The sequence below is a fragment of the Sapajus apella genome, unplaced genomic scaffold (genome assembly GCF_009761245.1).
Source record: "Sapajus apella isolate SASKATOON/1434 unplaced genomic scaffold, GSC_monkey_1.0 scaffold15, whole genome shotgun sequence".
Taxonomy (NCBI): domain Eukaryota; kingdom Metazoa; phylum Chordata; class Mammalia; order Primates; family Cebidae; genus Sapajus; species Sapajus apella.
The window spans coordinates 1,792,862-1,808,527 of NW_022436955.1; the positions used below are offsets into that span (position 1 = coordinate 1,792,862).

Consider the following 15,666-nt stretch of genomic DNA (forward strand, 5'->3'; position numbering starts at 1 on the left):
TTCCCAAACTGCTGGGATTTCAAGTGTGAGCCACTGTGCCCAGCTTCTTTAATTTTTTTTTTTTTTTTTTTGAGACAGAGTCTCACTCTGTCACCCAGGTTGGAGTGCAATGGCATGATCTTGGCTCACTGCAAACTCCGCCTCCTGGGTTCAAGCAATTCTCCTGCCTCAGCCTCTGAATAGCTGGGACTACAGGTGCATGCCACCACGCCCGGCTAATTTTTGTATTTTTAGTAGAGACGGGGATTCACCATATTGGCCAGGCTAGTCTTGAATTCCTGACCTTGTGATCCACCCGCCTCAGCCTCCCAAAGTGCTGGGATTACAGGCATGAGCCACTGTGCCTGGCTGTCCCTTTAATTTTTAATAATGGCTGTGTTTCACAAAAATTTCAGAAAGTTTAACAGCTAACGAGTTGATGCCCCACTATACCAGCGCACCACTGGCAGAGGGACCACACAACCTTGGAAGACTACATTTCCCAGAAGCCTCCTCTCCGAGAACCGGCCCTCAGCTTCCCAGGCTGTTACCATGGAGACAGCTAACAGCTAGCACAGGCTGTCCTTGGAGGGGTGAGGAGGGAGCAAGGGACTCGGGGTGGCTGGACCCTGTCAGGGAGGGGGGAGGCTGGTGGCCCCCTTCTGCCTGGGGAGTTCCTGCCCGGGGACTTCCTGCCCTGATCTTTCTGGGGGAAGTTGTTGGGGTGTGTGTATATGTTGGGGAAGGGGAAGTTGCTGGTGGAGAAGGGGTGCAGGGAAGGGTCTGTGGGTTGGGGCCAAATCCTTCAGACAAAACTGCCTTCCCCACACTGGGCTGTAGCTGAAGAGGCCGCCTGTGTAGGGAATAACGTGCTGTGGGTTCTTCTCCCCAGCTCTGCCTCTGCTGGTGGTCTGGGACTGACACCTTGACCTTCTCTTCGATCCTACTTATCCCTTGCCCCCCACTCCCCCACCCCAACCATCCCTTCTAGCCCTTCCCTATCTCACATCTCTTCCAGCCTGAGACACACAGGGTTCACAACTGGAAATACAGGGGTTCAAATCCCAGCCCTACCACTTACTAGCTGTGACCTTAGGCAGTGCACTTACCCTCTCTGGGCCCTAGTCTTCTCATCTGCAATGTGGGTGTCCTAAGTGTCTGCCTCATAGAGTCAGTGGAGGAAAAGTGAGATGATCTCCTTGTAACCCTCAGCACAGGGCCGGGCACACAGTAGGCGTTCAGCCAACTGTAGGTGCCTGTAATGGTGGTTACTGCCCTCCTTGGGCTCATTCCCTCTGGGCCCAAGAGGCTGACAGATGGATCTGACTGGGAAGTGCTGCTCGGCTAGAGGCTCTCCCCTGGGCATCTGGGATCCTGAATGGTGTTGGCCCACCTGGGCCTTGGGTGGCTCCAACCAGAGAAGCATTCGTGCACTTCTGAGTCCCAGGGCACAGAATGTCAGAACTGGACAGAAAGTATCTGCCCTCCCTTCCTATTGCAGAAAGAGAAACTGAGGCACAGAAAGGAGCAGAGAGTGACCCAAGAGTCCAACAGGAGCTATTGGCAAAGCCAGAGTTCCCAGCCAGGCTCGGTCCTGGCTGCTGGCCTGTGACTCACCTCCCCAAGAGGCCGAGGTGGCTCGGGTGGGTGTGGAGTGGGGAGTTGGGGCCAGCCTTTATTGGTCCCTTCTGCCCTCTTGTTCCTGGCTTCACCCCAGGGTGGGGAGTGATGACAAAGCCGGGGGAACTCTGCTTTTTTCTCCTCAGTACTCGCCCCCTTCGCCCTGTGGGTTCCATCTGTTTTCCTCCTCTCTGGACCCGTTTGCTGTAAGGAAAACAGATTTTCCAGGGGAGATATGGAAAGATCCCAGCTGGGAGGCTGCAGATAGTGGATCAGCTGGGGTGGCATTGGGTGGCGTGGAACAGGGATCCCTGTAGAGGCTGAGGTTTCTCATAAAAGGAAAGGCTAGAGGTGGCACTCCAGGCCTCTGTGGCACTTCTGGGGACCCCCATCTCCCCCATCTCTCTGCCCTGCCATCTTTAGCAGGCACCTTTGGCCCTCATGTGTGGTCACCTCATGGTCTCACCTTGGCCGCCCCACTTCCCACTTTATCTCCATGTTCCAAGTGGGAAGAGGAGAAGGCCAGAGGGCTCCCCAGTAACTTCTGCCCACATCTCATTGGCCAGAACCAGGTCACATCACAGGGCCACACCTAGCTGCAAGAGAATCTGGGAGGCTGAGCAATTCAAACCAGGCACACTGCTGCCCCCCACGCAACTGGGGCACTGCTGTACAGGAGAGGAGACTGGATCTTTGGGTAGGTGACTAGCGGTCCCCTCTCAGCGAGGCTCTGCTCTGTGGCCGCAGGACATATGGTGAACACATGTGGCATCTCTACGTGGATCACAGAATGAAGCCTGTCCTCTGGGCCGACACAGGCTTTGGCCAAAAGACAGCAGGCTCTGTCACCCCCACCCCCCACTCCCTGTTTATGTGCCCTGGTGGCAGGTACCTTGCACTCTGTGCCTCGGTTTCCAGTTTGGTTGGGTGAGATATCATTCACCTGCCATCTTCATTTTTGGGTGGGTCATAGTTCATATCACCTTAATATTAGGATTTTCTTTCAACCTATTTATTCATTTTTTATTTGAGACAAGAGTCTCACTCTGTCACCCAGGCTGAAGGGCAGTGGCATGATCTTGGCTCACTGCAACCTCCACCTCCCAGGTTCAAGTGATTCTCCTGCGTCTGCCTCCTGAGTAGCTGGGATTACAGGTGCCTGCCACCACCCCTGGCTAATTTTTGTATTTTTAGTAGAGACAAGGTTTCACCACGTTGGCCAGGCTGGTCTCGAACTCCTGACCTCAAGTGATTCATCCTTGTCAGTCTCCCAAAGTGCTGGGATTACAGGCGTGAGCCACCGTGCCCAGCCAATCCATTTGTTTGAATAGGAAACTGACCACTACTATAGTACTCCCCACAGCATTGGCAGTGCTTGTCATAGATAACTGTCGGCTGACACAATGGCTCAGGCCTGTAATCCCAGCACTTTGGGAGACCAAAGCAGGAAGATTACTTAAGGCCAGGAGTTTGAGCCTGGGCAACATAGCCAGACCCTGTCTCTACCAAAAAAACAAACAAACAAAAAAACCCAGGTGTGGTGGTGCGTGCCTGTGGTCTCTGCTACTAGGGAGGCTGAGGTGGGAGGATTGCTTGAGCCTGGGAGTTTGAAGCTGCAGTGAGCCATGATTGCACCACTGCACCCCAAGCCTGAATGACAAAGTGAAACCCTGCCTCAAAAAAATAAAAAATAAAAAAAGATAACTGTCAAATGTACTAAAAGCAAATTGTCAAATGCCCTGCCCTGACTTGATGATGGCTCCCAGCCTGAGGTCTGTGTTGTCTTTGTTGTAAAGGAATATTTGCCAGGATTAGATCGTGTTATAGACGGGATAGCACCAGAGACTTTCTCCATGTTTGAAAGGAAGTCAAAGAGGGAATCACTCCCATCCTGTGTGCTCTAAACCTGCCCCAAACCGTCTCCCAGGCCTCCTGGGGATGTCCCGTGGTGTTGGTGGCTTCTGCCTGGTCCGACAGTCGGCCATGGAGTATACTTACCCTTCCCCACAGAGACACTCCATCTCTAGACAGCCAGAGACGCTCCAGAATGGAGGTCCTGAGGGAGAAGGTGGAGGAGGAGGAGGCGGCCGAGCGGGAGGAGGCGGCCGAGCGGGCTGAATGGGCGAGGACCGAGAAAATGATGAGGCCAGTCGAGGTGCGGAAGGAGGAAACCACCTTGACGCAGGAGACGCTCAGAGACCTGGAGAAGAAGCTGTCGGAGATCCGGATCCCCGTCTCAGCGGAGCTTCCGTGAGTGTGGCAGGGTAGGGGCCCTGAAAAGGGCAGACTGGGGATGGGCACAGGAGGACCCAGGCAGTGTGGTGGCGCCTGGTCTGATGGGGGAGACCAGGGGCTAGAGTGAGGCAGTTAACAGTGAAGGCTTTCTGCTTTCAAATGGCCTGGGCCAGGTGTCCACACTCCCCCCAGTAGCTGTGTGACCTTGGGCAAGTCACTCAGCCTTTCCGTGCCTCAGTGCCTTTATCCATCTAAAAGTGCAGATGCTAGCCGTGTGCTGTGGCTCATGTCTATAGTCCCAGCGCTTTAGAAGGAAGATGTGGGAGGATCACTTGAGGCCAGGAGTTTGAGACCAGCTGGGCAACATAGGGAGATCCCCTATCTCTATAAAAAATACAAAAATTAGCCAGGTGCGGTGGTGCCTATAGTCTCAGCCACATGGGAAACTCACGTGTGAGGATCACATGAGCCAGGAGTTCACAGGGAGCCATGATTGTGCCATCGCACTCCAGCTGGGGCAACAGAGCAAGACCCTGTCTCTTAAACATACATAAATAAAAGTGTAGATGTTCATGATACCTGCTCCTCAGTAGCTGTGAGGATTAAACAAGAAAGGGGTAGAACCAGTGGCAACTCAGTGGACCCAGGGCTCCTGCGTGCCAGGCATGGCTTCCCTAATGCCATCCCTGTTGTACCACAGGGCCTTTACCAAGGACATCATTGACATCTCCATGTTGCCAGTTTCCTACAAAACCAACACGCCCAAGGAGGAACAGCTCCTGCAGCTGGCAGACAACTTCTCCCGCCAGTACAGCCACCTGTGCCCGGACCGCGTGCCCCTCTTCCTACACCCTCTGAATGAGTGTGAAGTGCCCGTAAGGCTGGCACGTGGAGGGCAGGGCTGGGGGCCTGGGGGTTGAAGAGCAAGAGGGCACAGGGAAGTGGGGCAGGATCTCCAAGGTCACTGAGCCAAATCACAGACCTCCTGTGGGCCAGAGAATTTCTAGTTGGGGGCGACATAAACTCAAACACCAGCAGGCCCCAGCTGGCTCAGTGCAGATGACCCTGGAGGGCGGTGGTGGCCTGGAGACCCCATGCCCCACCCAAAGAGGCAGGTTCTGATTGCTGCAGGGAAAATGCAGGCCTGGAGATGCTGGCGAGGCACCATAGCTCACATCTGTACTCCCAGCACTTTAGAAGGAAGAGTTGGGAGGATCACTTGAGGCCAGGAGTTCGAGATCAGCCTGGCAACATAGCGAGATCCCCTCTCTCTACAAAAAAATACAAAAATTAGCCAGGTGTGGTGGCACCTAAGTCCCAGCTACGTGGGACTCGGTCAAGATGAGAGGAGACTTGGGATTTGTGTGGGAGTCTCTGGCTTTTATTATTTTATTTTATTTTTTATTGCACTTTAGGTTCTGGGGTACATGTGTAGATCATGCAGGATTGTTGCATAGGTACACACATGGCAATGTGGTTTGCTGCCTCCATCCCCCCGTCACCTACATCTGGCATTTCTCCCCATGTTATTGCTCCCTGACCTCCCCACCCCCACTGTCCCTCCCTTGGTACCCCCAACAGACCCCAATGTGTGATGCTCCCCTCCCTGTGTCCATGTGTTCTCATTGTTCAACACCTGCCTATAAGTGAGAACATGCGGTGTTTGATCTTCTGCTCTTCTGTCAGTTTGCTGAGAATGATGGTTTCCAGGTTCATCCATGTCCCTACAAAGGACATGAACTCATCATTTTTTATCACTGCATAGTATTCCATGGTGTATATGTACCACATTTTCCTTGTCCAGTCTATCATCGATGGGCATTTGGGTTGGTTCCAGGTCTTTGCTATTGTAAACCGTGCTGCAGTGAACACACGTGTGCATGTGTCTTTATAATAGAACGATTTATAATCCTTTGGATATATACCCAGTAATGGGATTGCTGGGTTAAATGGAATTTCTATTTCTAGATCCTTGAGGAATCGCCACACTGTCTTCCACAATGGTTGAACAAATTTACGCTCCCACCAACAGTGTAAAAGTGTTCCTATTTCTCCATATCCTCTCCAGCATCTGTTGTCTCCAGAGTTTTTAATGATCGCCATTCTAACTGGTGTGAGGTGGTATCTCAATGTGGTTTTGATTTGCATTTCTCTGATGACCAGTGACGATGAGCATTTTTTCATATGTTTGTTGGCCTCATATATGTCTTCTTTTGAAAAGTGTCTGTTCATATCCTTCGCCCACTTTTGAATGGGTTTGTTTGTTTGTTTCTTGTAAATCTGTTTTAGTTCTTTATAGATTCTGGATATTAGTCCTTTGTCAGATGGTAGATTGCAAAAATTTTTTCCCATTCTGTTTGGTGCTGGTTCACTCTAATGACTGTTTCTTTTGCTGTACAGAAGCTCTGGAGTTTAATTAAGTCCCATTTGTCTATTTTGTCTTTTGTTGCCAATGCTTTTGGTGTTTTAGTCATGAAGTCCTTACCTATGCCTCCGTCCTGAATGGTTTTGCCTAGGTTTTCTTCTAGGGTTTTTAGTTTCTGGCTTTTAAATGCTGGCAGCTGATATAAATGCTAACCATCGCCACGTGGGCCAAATAAAGCAGGTCTGAGGGTCCCTCAGTCATGGGCAGCCGTTTCAAGCCCCCTGAATGAATTCCATGCCATTCCATCTACAGATGGAGAAACGGAGGCCCAGAGAGCCTCCGAGACATGACCTGGGTCACAGGGCTGGAAGGAGGATCCCAGAACTTAGGTTCTTATGCCTGTCCTGGTCCACTTTGTCTTATTTCTCTGCCCTTCCTTGGATAGGCTGACCTCTGGGGCTGCAGACTGTACTTGGCCATCAGCTGGCCCCAGGTCAGAACCTCTATAGGCCCCAGGGAGAGCATCACTCCTAGGAGGAGAGCATAGTGCTCCCAGGAACCCCAGGAAACAGACCTCATCTCCTCATTCAGCCCTGACTTGCTCAGTCACCTCAGGCAGCTCTCAAGCCCTCTCTGGGCCTCAGCTGTCTCCATGGTGCACTATGGGTTGAAGGCAACAAAACTTCAAAGCCCATCAAAGTCTGGATTCAGAATATGCTTGTGCCATCACCGGGTGCCGGTGTCATGATGGGGGCCTCCCAGGCATTGCCACTGCGCCATTGATGGCTGCCATGCACCAGATCTGGGCATCATCTTCCCGACGAAGGGCTGCTCTGCCACCCCAGGGTATGCCGGCCTGGTTTCCTGCATTGGCTGGAGCTTCAAGGGTCCCCCTGTGGATTCAGGGAAAGTCCCAACCAGGCATTGGATCTCACAGGTTCCTATTGCCTTGACCTCACTGGCACCATCTCTCTCCTTGCAGAAGTTCGTAAGCACAACCCTCCGGCCCACACTGATGCCCTACCCTGAGCTCTACAACTGGGACAGCTGTGCCCAGTTTGTCTCTGACTTCCTCACCATGGTGCCCCTGCCTGACCCCCTCAAGCCGGTAAGTGCCACTCACAGGCTGGATGCTTGAGCCCACCAGACCTAAGATGGTGGGAGAAACAAACTCATCCGTCCAAACCCAAAGAATGGACTTAAAGGCCGGGCGCCGTGGCTCATGCCTGTAATCCCAGCACTTCAGGAGGCTGAGGTGGGCATATCACGAGGTCAGGAGTTTGAGACCAGCCTTGCCAACATGGTGAAACCCCATCTTTACTAAAAATACAAAAATTAGCTGGGCGTGGTGGCGGGTCCCTGCTACTTGGGAGGCTGAGGCAGGAGAACCACTTAAACCCAGGAGGCGGAGGTTGCAGTGAGCTGAGATCACGCTACTACACTCCAGTCTAGGGGACAGAGTAAGACTTTGTCTCAAAGAAAGAAAAAAAAAAAAGGAATGGACTTAAAGACCTGGAGAACAGTGAAAGTGAGACTTTTAATGATGGTCTCACAAGATCAGGTGTCTGATGTGCAGGCACACCCAGCACAGTTTTAAACAATTTATCCCCTAGTGCCCAAGTCCCTCCCCCGGTCCCTCATAGGCTGAGTACTGTGGGGTCACAACTTCCCAGACATCGCCTATTGGTTGTTGGGTAGGGGCTTTAGGTGTTTTCTTTAGGGTTGTCTTGCTGCATTTTGTTGCATCCCACAATGCATTGCAATCCTAGTCGCTCAGGGGCTCTATAAGTATTTGACTTATGATCTATGTAGCTGGGCAGGCTGATAAGAACAGACAAAGCGAGCTATTTTGCAGACTAGTAAACTTTTATCTTAGACTAAACTTTTTTGGTTTGGGTGAGAGCAACTAACGCAGTAGGGAATGGGGAGGAAGGAGGAGGCCAGCAAGCAGATGTTGGCTATCCAAGCAGGGGGCTAGGATATTATGTTTTGTTTTGTAGTTTGCTAACCTAAGCCAATTCAAGGCACTTTGTCTTGGAAATGGACCACTGCGTACATTATTCCCTTCAGTGGGAAGCCAGGCATGGTCTGGGAAAAGGAACTTCAGCCAGGCTCAGGCCACAGCCTCTCAAGGCCCCTACGGGGAAACAGGCCCAGAGAGAGACAGCCACTTGCCTGAGGACACACAGCAAGTCTGGACTTCTGGTTCCCACCTCTTTTCTCCCTTGCATTCAGAGCTTCCCTGCCATGACTTCAAGTGGTGCAGGAAAGAGAGAGAGGGCAGGGCCCGGTTGCCCATGGCCCTAACCTCATCTTTGGGCTTCTGACCAACTCTGTCAGCTTCTCCTTCAGAACAGAGGGAGGGAGGAAGAAAGGACGAGGTCAACAGTGGAGAATTGATAAAGGGGGAAAGAAAGAGGGGAGAGGAGGAAAGGGGAACATTGGAGAAAACCAGTAAATGCACCAATCAGAGCTCATTAGACCAGATACTTCTGCAGTCCAGGTTTTCCCTATCAGGAAGTCTATAGCCCCTTCAAATAATAGGCCCAGGTGAATTGCATGGCATCTGGTTGTTGTCATTCCTTTCTTAGCAGTCTCCCTGACCCCACAAGGGTTAGGGGCCCGAAGCAGACCCAGCCTGCGGATTGGCCCTGCCCCCCCGCCCTGACAGGTGGTGGGCTGTGACCGGTGGGGAGGACAGGCTGGGGCATCGGGGTCCCGGCTGTGCTGACTGTCCCGCTGTGACCAGCCCTCACACCTGTACTCCTCGACCACCGTGCTCAAGTACCAGAAGGGGAACTGCTTTGACTTCAGCACGCTGCTCTGCTCCATGCTCATCGGCTCCGGCTATGACGCCTACTGTGTCAACGGCTACGGCTCGCAGGACCTGTGCCACATGGACCTGACGCGGGAGGTGTGTCCACTCACCGTGAAGCCCAAGGAGGTATGGCCGGGCTTGAGCTGCCCGGGTTTCCCAAAGTATGCACAATGCACGTTCCCGGTGCTGTCATACCATCCTTAGAGACGTCCCTCCCTGCCGCCTCATTCCTGGCCCTGGCCATGTGGACACAGATCCCTGACCACCAGCCCTTCCACTGCCCTGGAGTTTGTATTTCAAACCACCGACGATGTATCTGTCCTCGGTGTCTTGACACATCCAGCCCTGTTTCTAAGCTGGCTGTTCTTGTCTGTCTGTTGTAACTCAGTTTCAGCTACTGTCCTCCCCGCTTGGTAAATTTCACAAATGCCACATAGCTTATATCTTAAGTCAAACAATTCCAAATTTACCATATGCATTTGATAAAAATCCAGCCAGCCATTTTTATTTAAGAAAATAGGCTGCGCATGGTGGCTTATGCCTGTAATCTTAGCACTTTGGGAGTCTGAGGCGGGCGAATCACTTGAGGTCGGGAGTTGAAGACCAGTCTGGCCAAGATGGCAAAACCCCTGTCTCTATCAAAAATACAAAACAATTAGCTGGGCATGGTGGCGTGTGCCTGTAGTCCCAGTTACTCAGGAGACTGAGGCAGGAGAATTGCTTGAACCCAGGAGGCAAAGGCTGCAGTGAGCTGATATCATGCCACTGCACTCCAGCCTGGGCAACAGAGCAAGACTCTGTCTCAAAAAAAAAAAAAAGAAAGAAAAAAAACCAGACAAGTGGACAGACATTTGGTTCTCAGTCCCACACTCCCAAGGTAAAAAGCTCCCCCAACTCTGCTTTTTTTGGGGGGCACAGGGTCTCTCCTGCTCTGTCACCCAAGCTGTGGCATGATCTTAGCCCACTGCAACCTCGACCTCCTGGACTCAACCAGTCCTCCCGCCTCAGCCTCCCAGGTAGCTGGGACTACAGGCATGTGCCACCACGTCCAACCAAGTTTGTTTGTTGTAGAGACGAGGTTCTCACTATGTTTTCCAGGCTGGTCTCAAACTTCTGGACTCAAGCAATCCTCCCACCTCAGCTTCCAAAGTGCTGGGATTATAGGCATGAGCCACGGTGCCTGGCCCTCAAGGCCCCTTTTTAACAGCAAAAACAACAAAAAACAACAACAAAAAAACCCCAAAACCGCACCAACCTTTCGGTAGCTGGTGGCTGTGTTTTTAGATCTGCTCATTAAAAACTCCATAGGACCAGAAGCTGCTATAGACACAAGAAACAGTCCGAAATGAATTTTAATCATCAGAATCACAAAAGCATCTCTTTACATTTAGAAAATAGTCATACTACAGACAAAATGCTCTTCATGAGGTGGACTAATTCCAGGACTCTGGGATCAGAGTCAGGCTCCCTTGGGTATCTGCAGCTCAGGGATAGGAAGCCAGGGGTCTGAGGCACCCAGCAGGATCACTGTGCACCTGCATTACACCTGGGTGAGCACCTGGGGACCCTAGGGTGGGTGCTCTGGTGGGAGAAGGTGAGACAGCAGGGGAGGTACAAGGAGAGCCTTGCTCTCTCAGGCCCACCTCCCCAAGAGAAGGTAGAGCACAAGCTCCATCATGGGTTTTAGCTTCAAAAGCCTCGGGCTGGCACGGTGGCTCACATCTGTAATCCCAGGGCTTTGGGAGGCTGAGGCAGGTGAACCACTTGAGCCCAGGAGTTTGAGACCAGCCTGGCCAACATGGCAAAACCCCATCTGTACTAAAAATACAAAAATTAGCTGGGCATGGTGGTGCATGCCTGTAATCCCAACTACTTGGGAGGCTGAGGCAGGAGAATTGCTTGAATCTGGGAGGTGGAGGTTGCAGTGAGCTGAGATCACACCATCACACTCCAGCCTGGGCGACAGAGCAATACTCTGTCTGCAAAAAAACAAAAGCCTCCAAGCTCCCACATGGGCACCTCAGCTCTCTCAGCTCAGCCAAATGCTTAATGATCAACATTATATCAGTAACAAAAAGATGCAGAGAACTTTCGGGTTTAAAATCCACTTTCATGTCCATTGTGCTCGTTGCTCCCCATGATGGCCCAGTGTGGTAGGTATTGCCACTTTTATAGGTGAGTATGTTGATGAAATTGAAAGGTAATGTAATGTGGCCAAAGTCACACAGTGGGAAAATGGAGACTCAGGGACTGAAGCCTGGGTCAGGTGAACGTTAAACCCTGGAGATTCACTATTTCTCCTTCATGATGGTCACAGGCCCACTTCTGCAGCCTCTGCAGTGCTGTTTCCTGGGAATACTTCTTGCCATCTAGCACACATTTGTACACGTGCAGGTGTACACACATACACACACAGTTTCTTCTCCTTCCTGGCCCAGCAAACTCTTACTTTAAGTCAACATATGAGGTCCTCCAATGACAAGATCTGAAACCTCCAACTCCTGACAATTCTCCCCACTTTTGGATCACACCCAAGTCATGGCTAGAGTGGGTGGTGAGGAAGGAAGAGGAGAAAGTCACACCTCCTGAGCTCCTGCCCCACAGGTACCTCCCTTGGGCATTTTTTCTGTCTTTACTTTTCAGAAAGAGGCTGGGGAGAAAGTTCCCATTATTCTCACACCATGAACCCAAGATTCAGAGAGGTGAAAGGGCCTCCCAAGGTCACGGAGCTGGAGCTGGGGCTCCCTCTGCATTTAGGGCCAGAAAGGCCGCAGGCTACAGGAGTAGCTGCCATTCCCCGGTCCAAGGGACTGGCTGGGCGGGTCTTACCTCTTGGAGCGGCTCGTGTGATGGGCGGATGCAGGGCCACTGACCCTTCCTCTTTTTTGGGGGTGACAGACCATCAAGAGGGAGGAAAAGGTGCTACCTAAGAAGTATACCATCAGACCCCCCAGGGACCTGTGCAGCAGGTTTGAACAGGAGCAAGAGATGAAAAGGCAGCAGGAGATCAGAGCCCAGGAGGAGAAGCGGCTGAAGGAGGAGGAGGAGCGCCGCATGGTGGGTCCTCAGCCCTCAACCCCCTGGGCTCAGCTATTGAGAAGGGACTACCAGGGATGGGAAAAGAGGCACAGGTCATGGAAGGGATGTGTGTATGGATCCCCCAACTAGGTCCGCCTCACAACCACCCCCAACCTCTACCCAGCCCTGCAGGAATCTCCCACTGGTGGTCAGCCAGCTTCTCATGATAGACTCTGAACATCAGGACACAGTACTGCCTGGGGCAGCCCATTCTATGTAGGGCAGCACTGGTGTCCTCTTTGCTGTAGACTCTTACTGGGGACATACTTGCATACATCCTCCCATCTAGTCATCCTCCTATCCATCTTCCCATCCTCTCATCCATCCATCCTCCCATCTGTCTATCCTTCCATCCATCCATCCTTCCACCCATCCTCCCGTCCACCCCTCCTCCCATCCATCCCTCCTCCCATCTATCCATTCTTCTACCTGTCCTCCCATCCATTCATCCTCCTATCCGTCCATCCTCCCACCCATCCTCCCATCCGCCCATCCTCCATCCATCCAACCTCCCATCCGTCCATCCTCCCACCCATCCTCCCATCTGCCCATCCTCCCATCCATCCATCCTCCCACCCATCCTCCCATCCACCTATCCTCCTATCCACCCATCCTCCATCCATCCACCTCCCATCCATCCATCCTCCCACCCATCCTCCCATCCGCCCATCGTCCCATCCACCCATCCTCCCATCCACCCATCCTCCTATCCACCCATCCTCCACCCATCCACCTCCCATCCATCCTCTGATCTCTCCTCCCACCCACCCTCCCATCTGTCTATCCTCCCATCCATCCATCCTCCCACCCATCCATCCTCCCACCCATCCTCCCATCCATCCTCCTATCCATCCATCTTGCCGTCACTCCTCTCATTCATCCTGGTATCCAATTTCCCATGCATCCTCCCATCTCTTCTTCCAACATCCACACTCCTATTCTTCTAATCATCTTTCCCCCCTCCCTTCTTTCCTTTCCTTCCATAGAATATTCCTTGAGCTTCTCTTCTGGTCCAGACCTATTTATACACAATGATGAACAAGAAGACAATCACAGTTCTCTCAGAGGGAGGCAGATAAGGAAGCCACTTGGTCTCCCATTTTCTTTCTGTGAATGAGACCTCACCCAGAGTCACAACATATAAATCCAGTAAACCCCAGATGCCCAGTGCCCTGAAGAGTCCAATTTGTAAACCACAGATCCAGTCAGACTCTTTCATTGTATTGATTTTACAAATGGGCTCAGCGGTGGGGTGATGGGAGGCGAGGTGGGTGGTCACACTCCGGCTGATGGTGCAGTCTGCATCAGAACTCAGATCTCCTGCTGGTTCCCCAGCCCCAGGGAGATGTCTGGGCCCCTGATGTCCCTCTTCCAGTCATCTGACTCATAGTCACCCACCTTTCCTGGGCAGGAAGCGGAAAAAGCAAACCCGGATGCCCTGCACGGCCTGCGGGTGCACTCCTGGGTCCTCGTGTTGTCAGGGAAGCGCGAGGTGCCTGAGAACTTCTTCATCGACCCATTCACAGCACGCAGCTACAGCACCCAGGATGAACACTTCCTGGGCATTGAAAGCCTCTGGAACCACAGGAACTACTGGATCAACATGCAGGATTGCTGGAACTGCTGCAAGGTACCTGGGGAGGGGGAACTGGTGAATGTGGCAGGCACAGTGCAGGTGGCAGGAATAGAGGCAAGTGATGGCAGCCAGACCTGGGGGAGAGCTGGACACCAGGCCACGAGGGCTTTGGACCTTCTCCATAGCTGAGTCTCCATGGCCCACTCCCTTGCCCATGAATAACCATTCTGATATTCTTATTGTCTCTCCTGATTTGTGTATCCTTCTAAAATGTGGATTGTTTGAATGCATTTTTTTAAACTCTACATTGAAGGGTAACCTACATGCAAAAAAGTGCACTCATCCTAAGCATACATACAGCTCAATGAAATTCCACAAATTGAACACACCTTGGTTTCCTGCACGCAGATCAAGAAATAGAACATTGCCCAAACCCCAGAAAGTCCGTTTGTATAATTACTATCTTCTCCCAATGTATTTTTGACTTATGCATGGGGCACTGGTACACACACTCACCTACAAGAGGGTACAAAGGAGGCCATATCATTGAATTATCACATACTGAACACACCTGCACAGCAAGGACTAGCAGAAGCCACCTCATGTCCCCTCTTGGCCACCAATCCTGCCATTGTCCCCAGAGTTAAACACTATCCTGACTTCTAACAACATCCATTAGTTTCATCTGTTTTTGGAGTTTACATCAATTGAATCACACAGCATATACTCTTATGCCTGGATTCCTTCACTCATTGTTATGTTTCTGAAATTCATTATGGTTGTGTGGTTTGTGCGTTTTCATGTTTTATTGCTTTTCCATTATTTGAATACGCCAGGACTTATTTATCCGTTCTACAGTTGCACATTGAGATTGTTTCCAGTTTGGGACTATTTTGAATGGTGCCACTATGAACATTTGTATACGTGTATTTCAAAGAACACATATACACATTTCTGTTGGGTAACTACTGAGGAGTGGAATGGCTGGGTCACATGATGGGCACATGCTCAGTTTTAGTAGATACTGCCCACTAGGCCACGAGGGCTTGGCCAATTTCTCAAGTGATTGCATCAGTTTACACTCCCACCAGCAATTTATGAGTGTAAAAAAATTCTCAGAGCTCCATCCACATCCTTGGCAATACTGGATACTTTCCTTTCCATTTTAGCTATTGTAGTGGACATGTAATGATATTGCATTGTGGTTTTATTTTAAAATGCAATTATTTTTAAAAAAAATTGATTTTTGCCTGGATGCAGTGGTTCACACCTGTAATTCTAGCACTTTGGGAGGATGAGGTGGGTGGATCACTTGAAGTCAGGAGTTCAAGACCAGCCTGACCAACATTATGCAACCCCATCTCTAATAAAAATACAAAAAATAACCAGGTGTGGTGGTGGGCACCTGTAATCCCAGATACTTGAGAGGCTGAGACAGGAGAATTGCTTGGAAGGCGGAGGTTGTAGTGATCAGGTATCACGCCACTGCACTCCAGCCTAGGTGACAGAGTAACACTCTGTCTCAAAAAAACAAAAAAGCAACTGCTTTTTGCAAACTGTTCACATATCCAGTAAGTTTTAAACCTGCTTATTCATTTTAAAAATTAATCTGTAAAGACTTCGGGATTTTCTGCATACACAATCAGTCCTGTTGCTGAATGATGGCAGTTTTGTTTCTTCATTTTTAATCCCTAAACTTTTTCCTTTTTCTTGTTTTATTTCTCTGGTTAGAATATCCAGTATAATGTCAAATTGAAGTTTCTGGGCATCCTTATCTCAGTCCTGATTCACAAGTAAAGCCTTAGTATCATAACGTTTCACTATTTATATGAGGCTTATATTGACTGTAAGGTTTTTATAGCTAGCTACCCTTTATTTAACTAAGGGATTTCTTTCTTAGTTTGCTAGCAGGTTTTTTAAAAAATCAAACAAAATTCCTTTATATCAAATGCTTTTTTCCATCTATTAAGTGATCATAATTTTTTCTTCTATTAA

General features: G+C 50.6%; 1 protein-coding gene across 1 annotated transcript in view; it reads left to right on the plus strand.

The window, feature by feature from the left end:
- Window positions 1-1,441: 1,441 nt before the first annotated feature.
- DRC7 (dynein regulatory complex subunit 7) overlaps window positions 1,442-15,666 on the plus strand; it is a 36,498-nt gene continuing 22,273 nt past the window's right edge. Inside the window, exons 1-8 of the mRNA XM_032284015.1 lie at window positions 1,442-1,805; window positions 2,166-2,296; window positions 3,610-3,849; window positions 4,535-4,709; window positions 7,182-7,307; window positions 8,949-9,143; window positions 11,916-12,074; window positions 13,507-13,725. Coding sequence (XP_032139906.1) covers window positions 3,647-3,849; window positions 4,535-4,709; window positions 7,182-7,307; window positions 8,949-9,143; window positions 11,916-12,074; window positions 13,507-13,725 — 1,077 coding nt within the window. The 5' untranslated portion in view covers window positions 1,442-1,805; window positions 2,166-2,296; window positions 3,610-3,646. The remainder of the gene's footprint in view (window positions 1,806-2,165; window positions 2,297-3,609; window positions 3,850-4,534; window positions 4,710-7,181; window positions 7,308-8,948; window positions 9,144-11,915; window positions 12,075-13,506; window positions 13,726-15,666) is intronic.